The following is a 19,004-nucleotide window of genomic DNA, read 5'->3' as shown; positions in this document are numbered from 1 at the left end:
AAGTCATGATGGAGGTTTGGGACTCTCTGGTAAGCGGAAAAGTGAGGTGGAAAGGTTGGGTTCGGGTAGTAGTGGTTCTGGTTCTAGCTCACTCACTAACTAGCTGTCCCACCTTAGCCAAGTTAGACTTCTTTGAGCATCTATTCCTTATTTGTAAAGAGACTGTTTCTCTTCCCCTCTAAGAAGCCGGCCGAGGCCGTTTGTACAGCCATGGCCAAGATTAAGGCCTGAGACCTTGGAGGCAAGGAGGAGCTGCTGAAACAACCGGAGGACCTGAAGGTGGCGCTGTCTCAGCAGCGCGTCGCTAAAGTGACAAGAGGCGCGGCTTCTAAACTCTCCAAGGTCCGAGGTGTTAGCAAATCCATCGCCCATGTTCTCACCGTCATCAACCAGGTGAACCTCAGGAAATTATATAAGGGCGAGAAGTATAAACCCCTGGAACTGTGCCATGTGACTCCGGCCGAACAAGCCCGAAGGGAACCTGAAGGCCAAGAGGCAGCTGCGGAAGGAGCCACACCCACCATGGAAGTGCGCGATCAAGGCCTGAGCATCCAGGCGTCAATAAAACACGAACAAACTGGCATTAAAAAAAAAGAGAGAGATTGTTGGGGTTGGCCTCTAAGATCCACTCCAGCACCACCATTAGATGACATTATGTTCTCTTGTCAAATGCATTATAAGTACACCAATCTCTGTAAAACAAAAGCAAGCACTGTTAAGACTTTATACACGATGTGCTCACTTAAACTAGTCAGGGAAGTTAGTGGCACTAATGTGGAATTTTTTGAGGTTAAAACACCCTAGATTAGATCAACCCTTTGAAAGATTGGATATAAACTTGATTTTGATTAGTAACTTTACTTTTTTTGCACATGGAAGGGATTCCAAGTACCTTTGGATTCTCTCATCTATATGGTGGCCAAATAGCAGAATTTTATGTGCCATATTTCACACGTGTTAGTATCATTCTAATCTGGGAGTAAGAAGCCTGAATATCTATGATGCAGTCAGATGAAGGATTTGAGTAAAATCAGTCATGGAAGAAAAATACACTATTATTAGATTGGATAAAATGATAAATAAATACTAGCGTAAGGTAAAGAGTTGTTTTAAGAAATGGGAGGAGCCTGAAGCTTTAAGATTACATAAAATAGCTGGTCTGGTTTCTGGTTTTAATTTTTCACTCTGAAAATAGAAAACATGTTAACAAGATGCCCATTTTCAGGGGTAATACAATTTGAATCCCAAATTAGCACTACGTGCATCTACTAAACTGTCTTGAATTAGTTCTCTACACAATGGCTCCAGAATACTAGTTAAAACCAAAATCTGACCTGGAATACCAAAAAGCATTCAATGCAGAAAATCTCTACCAAGTACTATTTTCATGGCCAGGCTCCTTGTTATCGAAAATAATCTCTATAGTTTGAGAAATAAACCACCTTTTTCTTGAATTGGACTTTCTGTCCCTTTTTCTAGAGGGTCCCCAGACTGTCTTCCTGAAGATTACCTATCATTACTTCTGACCACACTTACAAAGAAATTAGATTAACCAGTTAGATTGTGAGGTGAAAAAGAGAAAGTTTTGATTATGATGAACTTTGTGAATATTTGAATAAGCATTTTGAAAATTATCAAATAAAGGATTAAGTCCTTTCATTTTCTATTTGGAATACTAATTACATCTATTTAACCTATTCAGGTCAACAAACAAATGAACAAACACCAACAAAACCAATAAAATCTGTTATTATTATTTTGTGGAAGTAGATCTGCTTGTAATGGTGCAAAAAAGTAGAAAAGATGCTATGGGTGAAAATTTTTACCTATGATCTCTAAAAGGGCATATTCATAGAGCACATTGAAACACACAATACATAAATATAGAAACTGGCCCTCTGGAATACCAACAACTTCATTATCTGTTGCAGTTTCAAAGGCCTCTTGGAAAATGTGGTTTCACAATTCTTTAGCTTTTCCAACTGTCTTGTTAAAAATATCTGTAAGTATGCATTCTTAATCTGTGGTAGTAATTTGATCTTTTTCATCCTCGTACAGTGAGTTTCTGGACTCTGGGAAAGACAGGCATGCTGTGTGGAGCTGCTCCTGACTTCGGCTCCATCACTGCTGACTCAGTCTCCTCTGCAGAATGACAGCCAGTCTCTGCCGGGTCTCACTGACTGAAGACGGTCGACCCCGGGGAGGGTGTGGCTGGGTGAAGGTGGGCAAACCTGAGCTGCTGACCCTGCTGGGCTGAGTTGAGGCTGGGGAAGTGGTGGGTTTCGACACTCCGTGCAGGCTGGGGATTTTGATTCTCTTTTCAGAGTTCAGTCTTGTGAGCCTCTTCTCTCCCTGACTGCTGCTAGCTGCAACAGAGGAGGTTAGGCTGCCCTGGGTGAGGGAGCATGGGGATAGGGGTAACCGTCCTCCGAGCTTCCTGAGCTCCAGGAGCTGTTCTCTGGCTTGACTCAAAGCCTCCGTCAGTTCAAAGCGTTCTTCACACTCTCTACGCACTGTTTCCTGAAGAAAAGTGTTCTGCAATGAGAAAAAGGAAAGAAAAAGCAGCCCTAGCTTTAAACAGTGTACATATGGATAGTTACTGGCAATATAAATTGAGAACTGAACTGGAAATCAGAGGTCTATGTTCTTTGATGGGGACAAATAAGTCAAAAATGCAAATGACCTGTAAAGCTGGAAAGAATTTTAAGAGAACATTTGGTTCAACCCTCACAGTTTTCAGAAGAGGAACCAAGAGTCAGTGTCACTCAGATGATAGTGGTGGAGTTGGTGCTAGAACCCAGAACGTCCAATGCCTACTTCAGTGGGGTTTCAACTCCTCTGTGCCTGAGACAGTCTGTCCTGCACATGTGACGTCTGTAGTTAATATCTGTAGTGCAATTATGTATGTTATTTTATTTATTAAAAATACATTTATTTATTTATTAATTTATTAATTTTTTTGGCTGCGTTGGGTCTTCGTTGCTGTGCACGGGCTTTCTCTAGTTTTGGCAAGTGGGGGCTTGCGGAGCACGGGCTCTAGTCGCACAGGCTTCAGTAGTTGCAGCACACGGGCTCAGTAGTTGTGGCTCTCAGGCTCTGGAGCACAGGCTCAGTAATTGTGGCACACAGCCTTAGTTGCTCTGCAGCATGTAGGATCTTCCCAGGCCAGGGCTCGAACCCATGTCTCCTGCATTGGCCAGCGGATTCTTAACCACTGCGCCACAAGGGAAGTCCCAAGTATGTTATTTTATAATGAAGGGAAACTGCAGTACATGACAGACAAAAATTGCTCAAATTATAAAATTGAAAGAATAAAATATATCAGCTCTAGCATTTAGATAATAAAATCAGTAATTTTATGTGATTCTTTCTCAGTAGAACTTAAATATACTGATGATCTGCTCTTTTGTAAGATATATATTGAAATGAACAAAATCTGCTTTGAACTCCACTCAGCAATCATGTATCAAGTTACTAGAAGCTGTAGTGGATACAGTTCCTGCCCTCAAGAAGTTTGCAGCATCATAAGTTTGAGCAGAGCTGCTTTTTATGTCCCCAACATTGGTTGGAGCCAAGGGTGGAAGCTATGAGGGTTAAGAGAAGGAAGAATTTTTTAATAGCCAGAGCTGTCCAAGGATACTCTGAAGGGTTGAATCTCACTTGACTGGGAGGTTTTGGAGCAAATTTAAGCTTCAAGCGTGTGACTAGACTAGAGATCATTACAACTTCTTCAAATGATGAGACTCTACATTTCTAGTTGAAGAATGATAGCCATCTTTCATCTATGGAATTCATCAAAATTACTTCAAGCCCCGTGGTAAGAATTAGGTCTTGGATCTCCCTAATGTCCTGACATTCATGGCTGCAGGATGTCAAAAAAGAGATTGAAAAGTAAACACTTCAAAATGGTATCCAAATAAGTAAACACAATTCAAGTGATTGTGCTGTAGGATTCTTCAGCTGAAAATGACTTTCCATCAGGTTAGCTTGTTTGTAAAAACAGCCAAGGCATTCCCAAGTCTGAGGCTCAGTGGAAAGCATTCTCCTAAGGGCTTACTGACTAATCTGCTGTCAGTGGAACTAAATAACAAAGCATCAGGGAAAATAGCATCTTCTTGTATTTGAGTTTCTTGTGATTACGGTCAGAACTCCATCCAATTCCAAATTTGGTAATTAAAATTGCAGAATATGGAGCAATTTCAGATTAACCTTGTACACTAATCTATAAAATCAGTGGCATGTCTGGGTCAAACAAAGCCTCATCATTTACATATATTAGTAATAGACATATATGAGCCATATATTCACATTTTTTTTCAAATCATGGGGATTAATTACTTGCTTCCAGTTATTATTATTATTATTATTATTATTATTATTATTATTATTATTTGGGAGGAACAGGAGACCAAGGATGGTGTTTGTGGCTTTATCATCTGGTTCTCATTAACTCTTCCTGAAATACTTGTTAAAAAGGCAGGAGAGGGAGGGCTAGAGAAGAGGTTAATAAAGTGCCTTGTTAGGTGTCATCTCATTTCTTGCTCCCAACAATTATATTTGACAAAGAAAGACACTGAAGATCACACTGGTATGTAACTTGCTGAGAGTAACCCAGCTTTGAAATGGTGGGGCCCCTGCCTGCCTCCAGAGCCTGGCTCCAAGCTGCCTAGGCCTAAATTAATTGTCTAATTAATTATATCAAGCATGCAGGGGCCATTTTGTTCCAGAACACTGAAGCAATAAAAAACAGTAAGACATCACATCTGGTTTTGCCCAACTTTTCTGAACTTAAACTAAACTTTCTTTTAAAAGGAAAAAGCATCAATGCATTTTGTTCCTTACTAGTAAACAGGCAAAATGTATTGAAGTGATTAGATTTACAGGGCTTTAAATAAGTTAGTATAAAAACTCTCTTGATTAAGAAAGCCATGGAGTTAACTTTATGTGAAGATATAAAAGAAAAAATTATAGAAGTTAACAATGCGGTCAATAAATGAGTGACATGAATAAAAGGTACACAAATATGGAAGGAGAAAATGATGGGTGATGTGATGACAACGGCTCTCATTAAAAGAAAAATAAAATTCAATCCATTTACTAAAATTAAATTCAGGGACTTCCCTGGTGGCTCAGTGGTTAAGAATCCGCCTGCCAATGCAGGGGACATGGGTTCGAACCCTAGTCCAGGAAGATCCCCCATGTCATGGAGCAACTAAGCCCGTGTGCCACAACTACTGAGCCTGTGCTCTAGAGCCCACGAGCCACAACTACTGAGCCCGCGTGCCTAGAGCCCATGCTCAGCAACAAGAGAAGCTACAGCAATGAGAAGCACGCGCACCACAACAAAGAGTAGCCTCTGCTCACCGCAACTAGAGAAAGCCCGCACGCAGCAACGAAGACCCAATGCAGCCAAAAATAATTATTAATTAATTAATTAATTAAATTCAAGTCTCAAAGGAAAGGAGTAGTGCTCTATGGAAAAAATCCATAAAGCAAGTCATTTAAAAGCTATTTCGGGCAAGTGACACTACACTGAAGGAGGAAATGAAAAGGTGGAGCGAACCCAAAGATGTCCCCATAACAAGTACAGTGGGAGCACCCACTCTACCCGTCAACTCCAGATTGAATTTTGGAAGGGCTGCTGACCATCCTGGTCTGGGGCCCACTGCTCTGGAACTCATCCTTCTTCAAGGCTATTAGTTTCCAGAACAAAGGACAAATTCTCTTTTTTCTATTATTCCCCAAACCAGGAGAACCTCTAAACTGAGAACAGGATCCAAAGATAGGACTTCTATTTTTATCTTTGTCATAAACACTATGAAATCTCAGATGAGTCTCACAATATCTGTATATCCTTTGCCACCATTACTTCCTCCTTTAAAATTTGGATTATAACTCAGTTTTGTACAACATGTAGTTCAGATGTTAGAATTTATTCAATCATGGAATAAACAAATGGAAATAGAACACATCTAGTTTAGGGGACTGCTATTTCAGAGGTGGAGTGTGTGTGACAAGGCATGACAAGAGCACATGTGGATGTGGCCAGAGTCAGGGAGACACATTAGTGGAAAATTCCATCATATGTGGAAAAGAATCATTCACTCATGGTTAGATTGCTTTCAGCAATTTAGGCAAAATGTTTGTCTTTTGGGGTTGTTGATCTTTTTGTAAGGTTGTGTTGCTGCAGAATTTTAATATGTGTTTTCACTGAACAACACAGGAAAATGTCTAAGATGGAATATGTTCAATAAGACTGAAAATCATGGGCAAACATGGGTATAATCAGTGAAGCTATAGCATTCTAAATGTTTTAGGTAAAAGTATCTTGGCCATATTTTAGCATGGTAAAACAGTGTTATCACTGGATTGCAACTAGACTGTAAGTCAAAATGGAAAGGGAGGCATGAGTCAGGTGAAGAGGGACAGTGAGTACAAATTCCTGGCAGTGAGAGAGGGAGAGTCACATCTCGGGATGACACATGGCTTAGTGTGACTCAAGGGCAGAGTGCAGAATGGGAGGAGAGACCAGGACTGAGGCAGGCAGGAGTAAGCAGGATCAGATCAAGGACTTTGACAACCTGCAAATATTAGAGTTTTAACTTAATTCTGAGGGCCATATGGAGTCATTGAAAGGTTTATTTCAAGCAGGGGGCTGGCATTGTCAAATCTGCAACAAAGGAAGATCGCTTTGCTAGCTCAGTAGAAAGTAGCCCTAAGTGGGGCAGGATGGGAGGCAGAGAGGATAGGAGGCCAGTTTTCATGGAGGAGGTTCCTATTCTGAGTGCCCCTTGGTTAGGGTGGTCTAGGAGAGGGGGAGCTAGCATTCCTGGGTCCTTAACCTCTGCCAATTGGTTGAGAGCATTATCTATAGATATGTCTACAACATTTTCAGATGAAGGCCACTTTGAATGGACTTAAAATGTGGCTTAATTGCACTCCCACTGGGAAAGTAAATTTCAAAATGAAAATATAAATTAGCTCACCATCTGTTTGAAATTTCTAATATTAAAAAATGGCCCATTTCCCCCACTTTTTGCAATGTAAGAGTGGCTTATTTTTTATGGTTGTTTTCATTTTTATCCTTAGAGACAGCTGGATTGCTTTCAATTCCAAAAACAGTGGAAGAAGCAAGAGAAGGCTTTGCTGGGTAACTTGATCATTCTGAAGGTGAGAATTCCATTTGTGATGGCAATCAGCTGTATTTGGCATAATTTGGGGGGAACATGCCAGGAAAGCAAGTCCTCAATGAAAAAGAAGCACAGATGGGTGTCTTTGTTCATGCTTTATTATACCCAGTTAGGTCTGAACCAGTCATGCGTTGATCAGATTACAGTTTCCACCAACCCAAACTAGATCTATCCTAGGCTGGCCAACTGGGTGGGGAGCTGAGGCGAAAGGAGACTGTGGAAAAGGTGTGGAAACCAGAAAGATGAGTAGGAGTTAGCAAAGAACGTGCCCAAACTTCCATTTAAGGCTTCTGTTCAACTAATCTGATCAGCCCCAAACACTGCAGAAAAACAGTGGAAATGGCCCTTTGGAAAGGCATGAAGGAGAATATGAATAAATTTCCAGGAAAGAAGCAAAACGGATGTCAGGCAGGTTGTTCTTAAAATTGTATTTCTATGCTTGCAAACATAATGGACACTGTGAAATAACTATGGCAGACTTCAAACCAGAAGTAGAAACAGAGGCAATACTCCCTTGGACTGATAGGCTTCAAGAGCGGATTTTCAGGATGGAGAGGAAGAGCTCATGAAGACACAGTGTTCAGAATTTACTTTCTAAGTCAGTAAGCCAACTTTAATTGAGACTTAATTAGTATTAATTAACTACAACAAAAAAACAATTTCTCCGTATTTTTTTCTCATTCTGCCAAATTTCTGTCATCCATACTCTGTATCAGGGCTGACTCTCCAATACGTGAAAGACAGTCTTGCCTGGATCTGCCTCTCCACGACTGGAGATCCTCAATCTGAGCCCTCTATCCCTGCCAACCAACCCTAGGAACAGCCCCTCCGCACCTACACCCCATCCTCTCCTGTTCCCTGTGGAGCCAGAAGTTAGAGAATCTCCCATTTATCCCTTTACTCTTCGGAAAAGACTCAGATGTTCTCTTTATTCAGGCCCAAATTGAGAGCTACTTATTTTTTAATTTACTAACTTTGGTTTCTCATAAACGGAGTTACCAGAGAAATGTGTAGCATTTTCTCCATATCAAATAAATACAGAAATACAGTAAATACATATCTTAAAACTAGGCAAATCCCTCTTGCAGAAAAGCTATTTATGTTTTCAAATGTATGTATTCCTAAATTTTAATTAGACCCATCCTTACCAGATGTATTAGTAAACTTTCCTAAATAAATAGGTTTTCTTTTTTAAAAAATAGGCTTTACATTTGGAAAATATTCAGAACACCAAAAAATTAAAAAGTCATCCATAATCCCCCCAATTTTAAAAAGCTATAAGAAGTGAAACCTCTGCCCATCTCTTCTTATCCCCCGGTGGTGACGACTGTAAATAGTTTGGGGAAAATTCTTCCTTCACTTTTTCCTGACATCTCTCTATGTATGTGATCCTATAGAGAAACATATATACTCTCCTTTTTTGTTTTCTAAACAAAAACAGGTCCAAGATGCCAAGAGATGGTCAGGTGAACCAACAGAAACAGCAAAAACAGCTATTGTAAAGAAAGAAAGCAAATACACATCTACAATGCATTAGCCACAATTCTGACATCCAAAAAGCTCAGCAAAGAAAAATGTGTCTAACTTGTAACATTTGGTAATAAAATCTGACTGGACTGATAGTTTTGTTATTTCACTCAGTGGGGCCATTCCTGTGTTTCACTGCAGAAATATTAATGTCACTGCATGGAAGAGGCTACCCTAGGGGCATGTTGCTAACTTTCTAAAATTCGAAGTTGAATTCCAAAACTTATCTGAAATCAAAGTTCTTATACAGGAGATTGTGAGCCTAAGTTGCATGCTCCTTTCCTTAGACACTTTCTTTCCTTACAGTCCTTGTTAGTCTCCTCTTTTCCTCCTACCTCACTAGCTATTCCCTCTCTGTCACAGGGCATAGTCTCCTCCTCCTCCCAGCCTCTCAGAGTTGGAGAGCTCTCCACCCTCTTCTTTGTGACCTCATGCCCTGGGTGATCTCATTCAGCCCCAAGGCTTAAGTATCAGCTACACGTGGCCGTCTCCAAAATCAACATTTCTAGTCAGCCTTCCCCTGAACATACCACTCATTCAACACCTCCATTTGGATATCTAACATACATATTAAGGTTAACATGTCCCAAATCGAATTCTTGATATTCTTCCCCAGTTGTATTCCTTGACTAGTGTTTCCCATCTCAGTAAATGGCACTTTCACTCTCAGTTGTTGAGATTCCAAACTCTGGAGTTATCCTTGACCCTTCCTACTCTTTCATATCATCCAACCCATCACCAACTTCTGTTGCCTCCATCTAGGAAATATATACCAAATCTGGCCACTTGTCACCTCCTTTACCACGATGACCATCAATGCTTTTCTAGACCTTTTCAAGGACCTTGTAATAGGTCTTTCTGCTTTCATTTTTGCCTCCCCCCACCACCTTGCAACCTATTTTCCACAAAGCAGTCAGAGTTATTCTCTAAAAATAAGTCAGATCATGTCACTCACTTGTTCAAAATTCCCAGGTAGCTTTTCATCACACTTAGGAAAAAATCCAAAGTCTTTACTGCCTTCAAAGACTCCACATGAATTGGCCCCTCCAACCTTGCTTTCTACCACATCCTCCTTGCTTACTAAGCACCAGCAATGCTTGCTGACTTCCTTGTGGTTTCTTGAAGGTTCCCAGGATGTTCCTAGCCACAGGGCCTTTACACTTCCTGTTCGCTCTGCCTGGAATGTTCTTTTCCTCACTTCAGGTCTGCTTGAATATTATCTCCTCAGAGAGTCCTCTGACTACCCCATCTAATATAGCACCTCTCCCTCAGAAAGTATGCCTTTACCCAAATTAATATTTCTTCTTAGCATCTATTAAAAAACAACTATTGGGGCTTCCCTGGTGGTGCAGTGATTGAAAGTCCGCCTGCTGATGCAAGGGACATGGGTTCGTGCCCCGGTCCGGGAAGATCCCACATGGCAGGGCCCATGAGCCATGGCCACTGAGCCTGCGCGTCTGGAGCCTGTGCTCCGCAATGGGAGAGGCCACAAAAGTGAGAGGCCCGTGTACCGCAAAAACAAAAAAACAACTATTTACATGCTAAATGAGTGCATAAACAACTGCATTAGACCTATAATGAAAAAGGATATATATGTATATTATATATATATTATATATATATAATATATATAATATATATATAACTGAATCACTTTGCTGTACACCAGAAACTAACACAACATTGTAAATCAACTCTACTTCAATAAAAAATAAGATTAAAAAAAACAAAAACAGCCACATTAGGCACACAAATGTATACCCCAGCTTGCCTCTGGGATTCTGTGGGTTCATGGAGGAGCTCTCCTTTTGTTCAGACTTGAAGAATAAACAGAAGTGTGTCAGGCACCTGTTACTGAAATTTAAGCTAGAATCTGCTTTGTCTTAATTTTTAAATTTCTCATAATCTTAAAAAATATCTCATTAAGCTTCGTATTCTATTGTTTATTTGCTTTACTGATAACTTTCCTGGTTTTTCTTCTATAACTTTGTCCTTTATCCTTTCTTCTGCTGCCCTATCAGGTCCTCTTTATAACTTACTCCTTTCCATTATTTTAAATTATTTTTTAAAATTAAGGTAATAATATATTATACATAGTTAAGAATTTAAATACTATAAAATTATAATGAAATAAAGTATTCCTTCACACTTACAAGTTCTGCCTCCCAGGAACAACCATTTTCAGGTTTTTAAGCTGTTTCTTATGATATTTGTCTCCGTAGTCCGAAATAATATCATTATACAGCTATCTCATAGTTTTCAGTTTTGAAGTCGTTATCTACTGATTTCATAGAATGAAAGACAAGGATTTAACTTCCTATTTCAACTCGTAACAGTTGTTTCTCTTCCCCCCATTAGGAGATATTTCTGCTCCTTTGGGAGAAGCTTCTATCACAATTTTATTGGAAAATCTTCCCAATTTCTATAGCAATTTTCAGTCAAATCTATATTACACCTTATATGATTATAGTATATAAATATTATGTACATCTTAGCCATGCAGTGTACTATGATTACATTTTCTTTCTTGCAAGGTTTCCTTCTAGAGTTTATTATTATCCCGTTACTTATCTGCTTAATTTTCTAGGTGTTGATAACTAATTTTTCACCAAACCTACTTACAGATGTGTAAATATCCTCTCAACATGTTCAAGCACTCCATGTAATCTATCAGTTCTCTTTTTTCTCAGAGACATACTTCTAAAAACCCTCCATTCTGCTGAACTCAGCCTGGCTATTCTCTAAATCTGTTGCACTGCTGTCATCCTTGGATTTCTTCCCACCATCATCCTGGGGAATCCCTCTACCTCTCTCCTGTGCTGGAACGCTCATTTCCTGATTCCTGTGTCTTCTCCCTTCTTAGTTTACTCCCTCTTTGTGGTGCCGTATATCTTCTAACAGCTTCCTGAGAAAGGCTGCAAGGGAAGTACCGTTTTTGAGAACTTTAATGTCTGAAAATATCCTTGACACTTGCATTTAATTGATCATTTAGCAGGATATAGAATCCTAGGTTGGAAAAAATTTTCCTTCAGAATTTGGAAGCCATTGGCTTCTCGTTTCTACTGCTGTTGTAAAGATGCCATTTTGATTTCTAATCCTTTTTAAGTGACCCCTCTTTTTTACCTGAATGCTTTTAAGTACTTATGTTTGTCCTTAAGGTAATGACATTTCATGATGTGTTTGCTTTGCCATCCATCATGCCGAGTGGACCCTTTCAATATAGAAATGCCCTTCAGTACTTCGAAAAATTATTGGATTAGTTCCTGGATAGTTTTCTCCCTTCCATTTTCTCTGTTCTCTCTTTCTGGAACTCCTATTAATGAGGTATTAGACATCCTGGCTTGATCTTCTAATTTTCTTTTCTCTCCATCTCTTTGCCTTTTCATTCTACTTTCTGGGTAATTTCTTCATCTTTATCATCTAAGCCAAATATTAAATTTTTTATTTCAGCTTTTGTATTTTAATACTCATTCCTGTTCTTTTTCTTTTTTAATAGCCTCTGTTCATGTTTCATGGATACAATATCTTCTCTTTTCTAAGGATATTAATTGTGCTCTTTTTTGAAGCTCACTTTTGCTTCCCACATTGTTTTGTATCTGTCTCCTGTGAGTTCTTTTTTTGCTTATTTGTTTGATCCTGACTTCTGCCTTTCATGTTAGAGGTGCTCCTCAAATGATTGGAGATTCTTGGCTTTTTGAGCTTAAAAATGAGTCTTCAAAATGTTACTGGAAGCTCTGTGTGCCTGCATAAGGGCTTATTTACTGGTATATGTCTCAGTGGGTAGATTGGACATGGATATAACTTTTACTTAAGAATATACAAACAGCTCACGCAGCTCAATATCAGAAAAACAAACAACCCAATCAAAAAATGGATGGAAGACCTAAACAGACATTTCTCCAAAGAAGACATACAGATGGCCAAGAGGCACATGAAAAGATGCTCAACATCACTAATTATTAGAGAAATGCAAATTAAAACTACAATAAGGTATCACCTCACACTGTTCAGAATGGGCATCATCAAAAAATCTACAAACAATAAATGCTGGAGAGGGTGTGCAGAAAAGGGACCCCTCTTGCACTGTTGGTGGGAATGTAAATTGATACAACCACTATGGAGAACAGTATGGAGATTCCTTTAAAAACTAAAAAGAGAACTACCATATGACCCAGCAACCCCACTTCTGGGCATATACCCAGAGAAAACCATAATTCAAAAAGACACATGCACCCCAATGTTCATTGCAGCACTATTTACAATAGCCAGGACATAGAAGCAACCTAAATATCCATCAACAGAGGAATGGATAAGGAAGATATGGTGTATGTATACAATGGAATATTACTCAGCCATTAAAAGGAATGAAACTGGGTCATTTGTAGAGACGTGGATGGACCTAGAGACTGTCATATGGAGTGAAGTATGTCAGAAAGAGAAAAACAAATATTGTATATTAATGCATATTATGTGGAATCTAGAAAAATGGTATAGATGACCTTATTTGCAAAACAGAAATAGAGACACAGACGTAGAAAACAAAGGTATGGATGCCAAGGGGGATGGTGGGGTGGGATGAATTGGGAGATGGGGATTGACATATATACACTATTGATACTATGTATAAAATAGATAACTAATGAGAACCTACTGTATAGCACAGGGAACTCTACTCAGTGCTCTGTGGTGACCTACTAAATGGGAAGGAAATCCGAAAAAGAGGGAATATATGTATACGTATAGCTGATTCACTTTGCTGTACAGTAGAAACTAACATAACATTGAAAAGCAACTATACTCCAAAAGAAAAAAAAAACCTTTTAATTAAAAGACCCCAATTGTCAGTATCCAGAGGTCTTTTCTTTTGAGCTAGCTCATTTCGCCACAGAAGGCTCCTCCAATTTCCTGGATATTGATAGATAAGCCTGGTTGTGTGTGTTTTGGGAAGTGAGTGGGTTTTAGGGACTGGGAGCTCTCACCCTATAATACACAGACCTTCAGTCCAGCTCTTGCCTTATCCCATTTTCTGCTGTTGTGTATCCTCAAGACCAAAGCCTCTTGCATTCAGTTTTTCTAGAGTGTAAACCTTTGGTATCCTGCCAGGATGGTAGGTGGGGGCCGCTTGGGGGTTAGAGAGGGCATCTAAGCATCTATTTGCTCCTTTTACAATAATTCAAACAGCCCTGTTTTCAGATCCACTCTTCTCTCCCTCTTTCAGAGGTATCTGGTGTCCTCAATTCCTGAGCCTTTCCAGTGTCATGTCATGTGATTGGGTTTGCTCCTTTTAGGATTCCGCATACTCCCACACTCTCCACAGGCATTAGGTTTCAATAGCCATAGCCTGCTGATTACCTCTCATCCATACCTTACTTTCCATTTTCCAAAATTTAGTCAACGTCTTTTTCATCTAGTGTCACCTCCTTTCTTGTTCTTTTTTCCTTATGGATTTATTCATTTTTTATTAATTTACTGTCATTTTAGTGGTATTTGGCATGGAAGCAGAGATAAACATATGCATTCAATTCTCCATGTTTAACCAAGAGCAATCCCTCCTATTTTTGAATCTTCCATTTTCATCAAATAGCTGCAGATAGTAGTAGAATTTAAAACTTCTGCCCCTTATGTTTTCCTTATCTATAATTTTAAGACAACAAAAATATTGAACTCTCTGTACTGGCTTTCCTTTAATAGTTGTATATGAACTGTTTTTTCAGATTTACCACATTCTTCCTCTGGATCACAAGGCCCCTAACATCAGTGCCACACTGTCTTGATAGGACTCATACAGAGCTAGTAGGAAGGAAAACTGGCAGCAAGAAGCACGTGATCTATTTTAACCTGACTTTAAATGATAATGTCCTATTCTTTAACATACTATGTTTCTTTTCTGACTTCCTACTTTTTTTTTTTAATGTTCCAATTTTTATGTCTGTGTCTTCGCCCTATATAGAATTTCAGGAGCCCCCTTTTCACATTTACATTTCCCATACAGTTTTACTTCCCATTTTCTTTCTTCTTATTGACCTGCACCTTTTGTTGCCTCACCTTCTTGACCCTTGTCTCTGTGGCAGCTCTCCACTAATCCCTGCTCCATGCAGGAATGTCCATTTTGCCCTTTAGAGGCTATGGCTTTCCCCCTATCCTTGAGAACTTTCTTTATACAATTAAAAACAAAGTTCTATCTATTCTCTGGCCTCTTGAATGAGAGCAGGGCTTTCCTCCCCTTAATTAGCTTCCTTATTAGACCATTAATTTATCTTCTTTCTAATGGGAATTTGTTCTCCACTTAAATGAAGCTTTTTTTTTCTCCAGAACCTGAGAAATTTCAAGTGTCTGGAATGCATGGTCACAAAAAAATAGTGCTTTTCACTTTACCTGTTAACAACCTTGATTCTTTCTGGCTCATAACTCCTATCACTTTTATTAGCTCATTTCCTATTTTTATAAGAATATTCTGGACTTTAGCATTCTTAACCAGAGAAGCAGCCTTAATTGTTTACTCTTACAGTTCAGTTGTAATTATTTAACTTCTAATGGAAAGTCTGCCCTCAGGCATGTCCTTAGGTAACTACTTTTATGCTGATCTCTTTCTATTCCCCAATAATGATCCATGATCATTTATATACCAACTCAGTGTCTTGTATCTTTCAAAAGTCCGCATTTAAAAAAATAAAACTTTATCTCTAAGTGGCTTCCTTTTACAACTAACAAGCAGGAAGAACTCCAAATGTAGCTCCTTTTGTGTGAAAAAGATATTTGCTCTCCACTTTTAGCCTAGCTTTTCTTGCCAAAATTACCTCCAGAGGCCCTGAGATTGGCAGCCTCTAAAATGGCTCCCAGTTATCCCTGCCCTCCTGCTATTCACAGCCTTGTGTAATCCCTTTGTGTTGAGTGTGGGTTGGACTTGTTGTTTCATCTCTAATGAATAGAATGTAGCAAAAGCAGTGGGATGCCACTTCTGAGATTAGGTTACAAAAAGACTGTGGCTTCTAGCTTGGGTACCTTCTCTTGCACGCTCTCATTCTCACTCGCTTGTTTTGAGGGAAGCTAGCTGCCACGTTGTAGGCTTTTCTTTGGAGAGGTTCATGTTGGAAGGAACTGAGTGGGGACCTCTGACCAACAGCCAGCATTGAACTGAGGCTCTCAGCCCAACAGCCTTGAGGAAATAAATCCTGCTGACAACTACATAAGTAAGCTTGGAAGCCAACGCTCCCCCAGTTGAGCCTTTAGATGAGACTGCAGCCCCTGACACCCTAACACCAACCTCATGAGAGGCCTTGAGCCAGAGGCATCCAGCTAAGCCCCACATTCAGATCCCTGACACTCAGAAACTATGAGATAATAAATGTTGTTTGAAGTACTGATTTTGATGACAGTTTGTTATGCAACAATAGAAAACTAATGCAAGTCCTTATGGCCAATTTTTTAGCTTTTAGTCTGTGCTTTTTATATGAGAAGTTTCTTTTTAGGCCATTCTTTCCTCTGGATGTCAATTTAATTGCTCACATAATATTTTCTGTAAATTCCTCTTTGAAAGCAGGGAATGGCAGTTGCCAGTCTTGTTCATAATTGCATATTGATGACTAGCACAGTGCCTGGCACTTGAATAGTTGCCTATTATATATTTACTGGATTTGACCCTTCAGTCTTTTTCTAAATGCCCTAGTTTATAAGTTACTCATCACTTTCCATATTGCCATTTCTTTGGGGGATTTAGGAGTTAGAAAACCTGCTGGTCTAGTAACTGAGTTTTTTCTCCTTTAATCTGCTGTCCCTCCTCCTCTTGAACTTCAACACTGCTGTCTCATTTGAAGTACCACCTCTCTCCTTCTCCAGCAGAGCTGAATCCATGTGTGCTCACTCTTGCCACTCCTGCCTGGACTGGTGGAGCAGCTCCCTTTTTCAAGGGAGGCTGTGCTGCTGTGTTCCAACAGGAGACACTCAATCACATAACACCCTAACCATCTGGTGGAGTAAGCACTAGTGTGTTTGTTGTTATTCTAAAAGTGAGAGAGAGAGAGAGAGAGAGAGAGAGAGAGAGAGAGAGAGAGAGAGAGAGACAGTGTGTGTGTCTGTGTGTGTGTGTCCTGGAGATGTTGAGTGCCAAGCCTGAGGTCACTTTGAAATTTGGAAGCAGAATAACTAGAATTCTGGTATCCTAAAAGAGGAAGTATAGAGATTCATGGAGATGAAGTTTGGAGAGTCAAATCTTGGAGATTCATATTTGAATCTTCGCTCCACCATGTTGTGTGACCTTACAAATTATTCAAATATCTTGAGTCAGTTCCTCATCTGTAACATGGAAATAATTCCTACTCTATAGGGTTTTAGGCATTATTCTTGATCCAGTATTCTGTTAATTCTACATTTTAACTTAAAATTTCTTTGCAATAGGTTCACTTCATAATTATAATGATAGCATAAACTTTTAATTTGGGTTGATAATTTAAATACAGGAAGAAAACATGGTATATTTGTTAACAATCAATATTACTACTAGCACTTTCCTTTTATTCTTTTATTAAGACGCCAATAAAACCAAAAAAAAATTACTCATCACTAACATTCAGAATCTTCCTCCATTTGCCTTTATTTGCTATACTGTCATAAATGGGATCAAATATTCTAATGTGACAATATTCTAATTCTTGGCTATTGGAAAATTGCCCCACTGTCTTTATAATTTTGGGCTGCTATAACAAAATACAAGAGGCTGTGTGGTTCAAACAACAAACATTATTTCTCACAGTTTGGGAGGCTGGGAAGTTCAACAACAAGGTGCCAGCAGATTTGGTGTCTGGTGAGGGCTTGCTTCCTGATTCAAGATGGCCATCCTCTTGCTGTGTCTTCACATGGTGGAAGGGATGAGGAAGTTTTCTTTCATAAGGGCACTAACCCCATTCAGGAAATTAGTTCATCTCTCAAGATGTAATCACCTCCCACAGACCCACCTCCACATATTATCACGCTGGGGATTAGGTTTCAACATATGAATTTGGGGGGACACACACACATTCATTCCATAGCATCCACCATTTCTAAACTGTTCAGCAGTTCAGAAATAAGATTTTCTTAGGAAAAAAATTTCAAATCGAAATAAGTCTACTCCGGTTTAAATAAAAACACTGCTGAAATAATCATGCATACATAGGAAAGAAGACCACTACATGTAAGTTATCTTATAACTTAGATTGACAGAAAAATAAAACCCTAAAGAACAATTGTTTTTAAAATATATTGTCCAAAATATTAACTTAAGCAGCAAGTACTCTAAAAGTCTCTTTGGCAAAGATTTAATGCCACAACAAATAAGACATAAATTTATAAAGATTTCTAATCTTAGAGGTTTTAAATGGTCATTTGCAACACAGTAGAACTGGCTCAGGAAATCTTAGAGATTATGTAGTTAAATGTATTATTCATTTTACAGAAAAGGAAGCCAGGTCCAGAGAGGTTAAGTGCCTGCCTAGTTAAGGACAGAGCCAGGATATGACCCCAGATCTCTGATTAATAGTCCAGGACTCTTTGCATGACACCAAGCTACCTTTCCTGTTTTGTTTGTTGAAAGAACATGCACTCTTTCACTAATTGCAATGGTACCATCACCTGCTTCTTACCTCTTCCTGGGACTGGTTGAATTGCTGTATCAGTTGTGCTTGTGCCAGCATTACTCTTTCCAGTTCATCTGACTTCTGTTTCATTTCCTTCCTCAAGTCCTCTGAAACTGAATCATTACTGTCAATTTCCTTCTTCAAGCGTGATTCAAATTCTGCAACCAAATTTTTAAGGTTTTCGATTTCTTTCTCCTTTAACTCAGATTCTTCAGTATATTGAATATGGGATTCATGGAGCTTTTCTTCAAGAGCAGCCACTTTCAGCCTTAGATCTTTAGTAGCACCTTCAATTAAGTCAGATATCTGTAAGATAAATCTTGCATTAGTTTGTGGGTGATAGTCTCTAGGTATCCACAGAATTCTCGTGGTTTTAAGAGGCTTATTCTAAATAACTGGTGCTCTGATCTGATGAAAAAAAAAATCCTATGACATATATAGGGCTTCAAGATTTTAAAAGTTAAGACTAAAATTTTATTTTTATCAACTAAAATGGAATTGCATTAATCACTTGGGCATACTTGGAAATACATAAATCTCTGTGGCTGAACTGAGCTACCAAGGACAGCTCAAGTCTTGATCGAGTGCCTGTCTGGACTCACTTTAGGGTGGCTTTGGGACCTAGAAATTCCTGATGTTTGGGGATGCATGTAGGAGAGCACCACACCTATAGTCT

The 19,004-nt window shown here is 39.2% G+C and overlaps 1 protein-coding gene and 1 pseudogene across 1 annotated transcript in view; one reads left to right on the top strand and one right to left on the bottom strand.

The window, feature by feature from the left end:
- Positions 1 to 210: 210 nt before the first annotated feature.
- LOC103082715 (60S ribosomal protein L35 pseudogene) lies at positions 211 to 547 on the top strand (annotated as a pseudogene).
- Positions 548 to 2,121: 1,574 nt separating this feature from the next.
- The window catches only part of LEKR1 (leucine, glutamate and lysine rich 1), a gene marked incomplete at its 5' end in the record, with an annotated part of 146,742 nt that continues 129,859 nt past the window's right edge, over positions 2,122 to 19,004 (bottom strand). Inside the window, 2 exons of the mRNA XM_007447836.1 lie at positions 2,122 to 2,535; positions 18,335 to 18,634. Coding sequence (XP_007447898.1) covers positions 2,122 to 2,535; positions 18,335 to 18,634 — 714 coding nt within the window. The remainder of the gene's footprint in view (positions 2,536 to 18,334; positions 18,635 to 19,004) is intronic.

Source organism: Lipotes vexillifer, unplaced genomic scaffold (assembly GCF_000442215.2).
Source record: "Lipotes vexillifer unplaced genomic scaffold, Lipotes_vexillifer_v1.1 scaffold1207, whole genome shotgun sequence".
Classification (NCBI taxonomy): Eukaryota; Metazoa; Chordata; class Mammalia; order Artiodactyla; family Lipotidae; genus Lipotes; species Lipotes vexillifer.
This window is presented reverse-complemented; position numbering and strand designations above follow the sequence as displayed.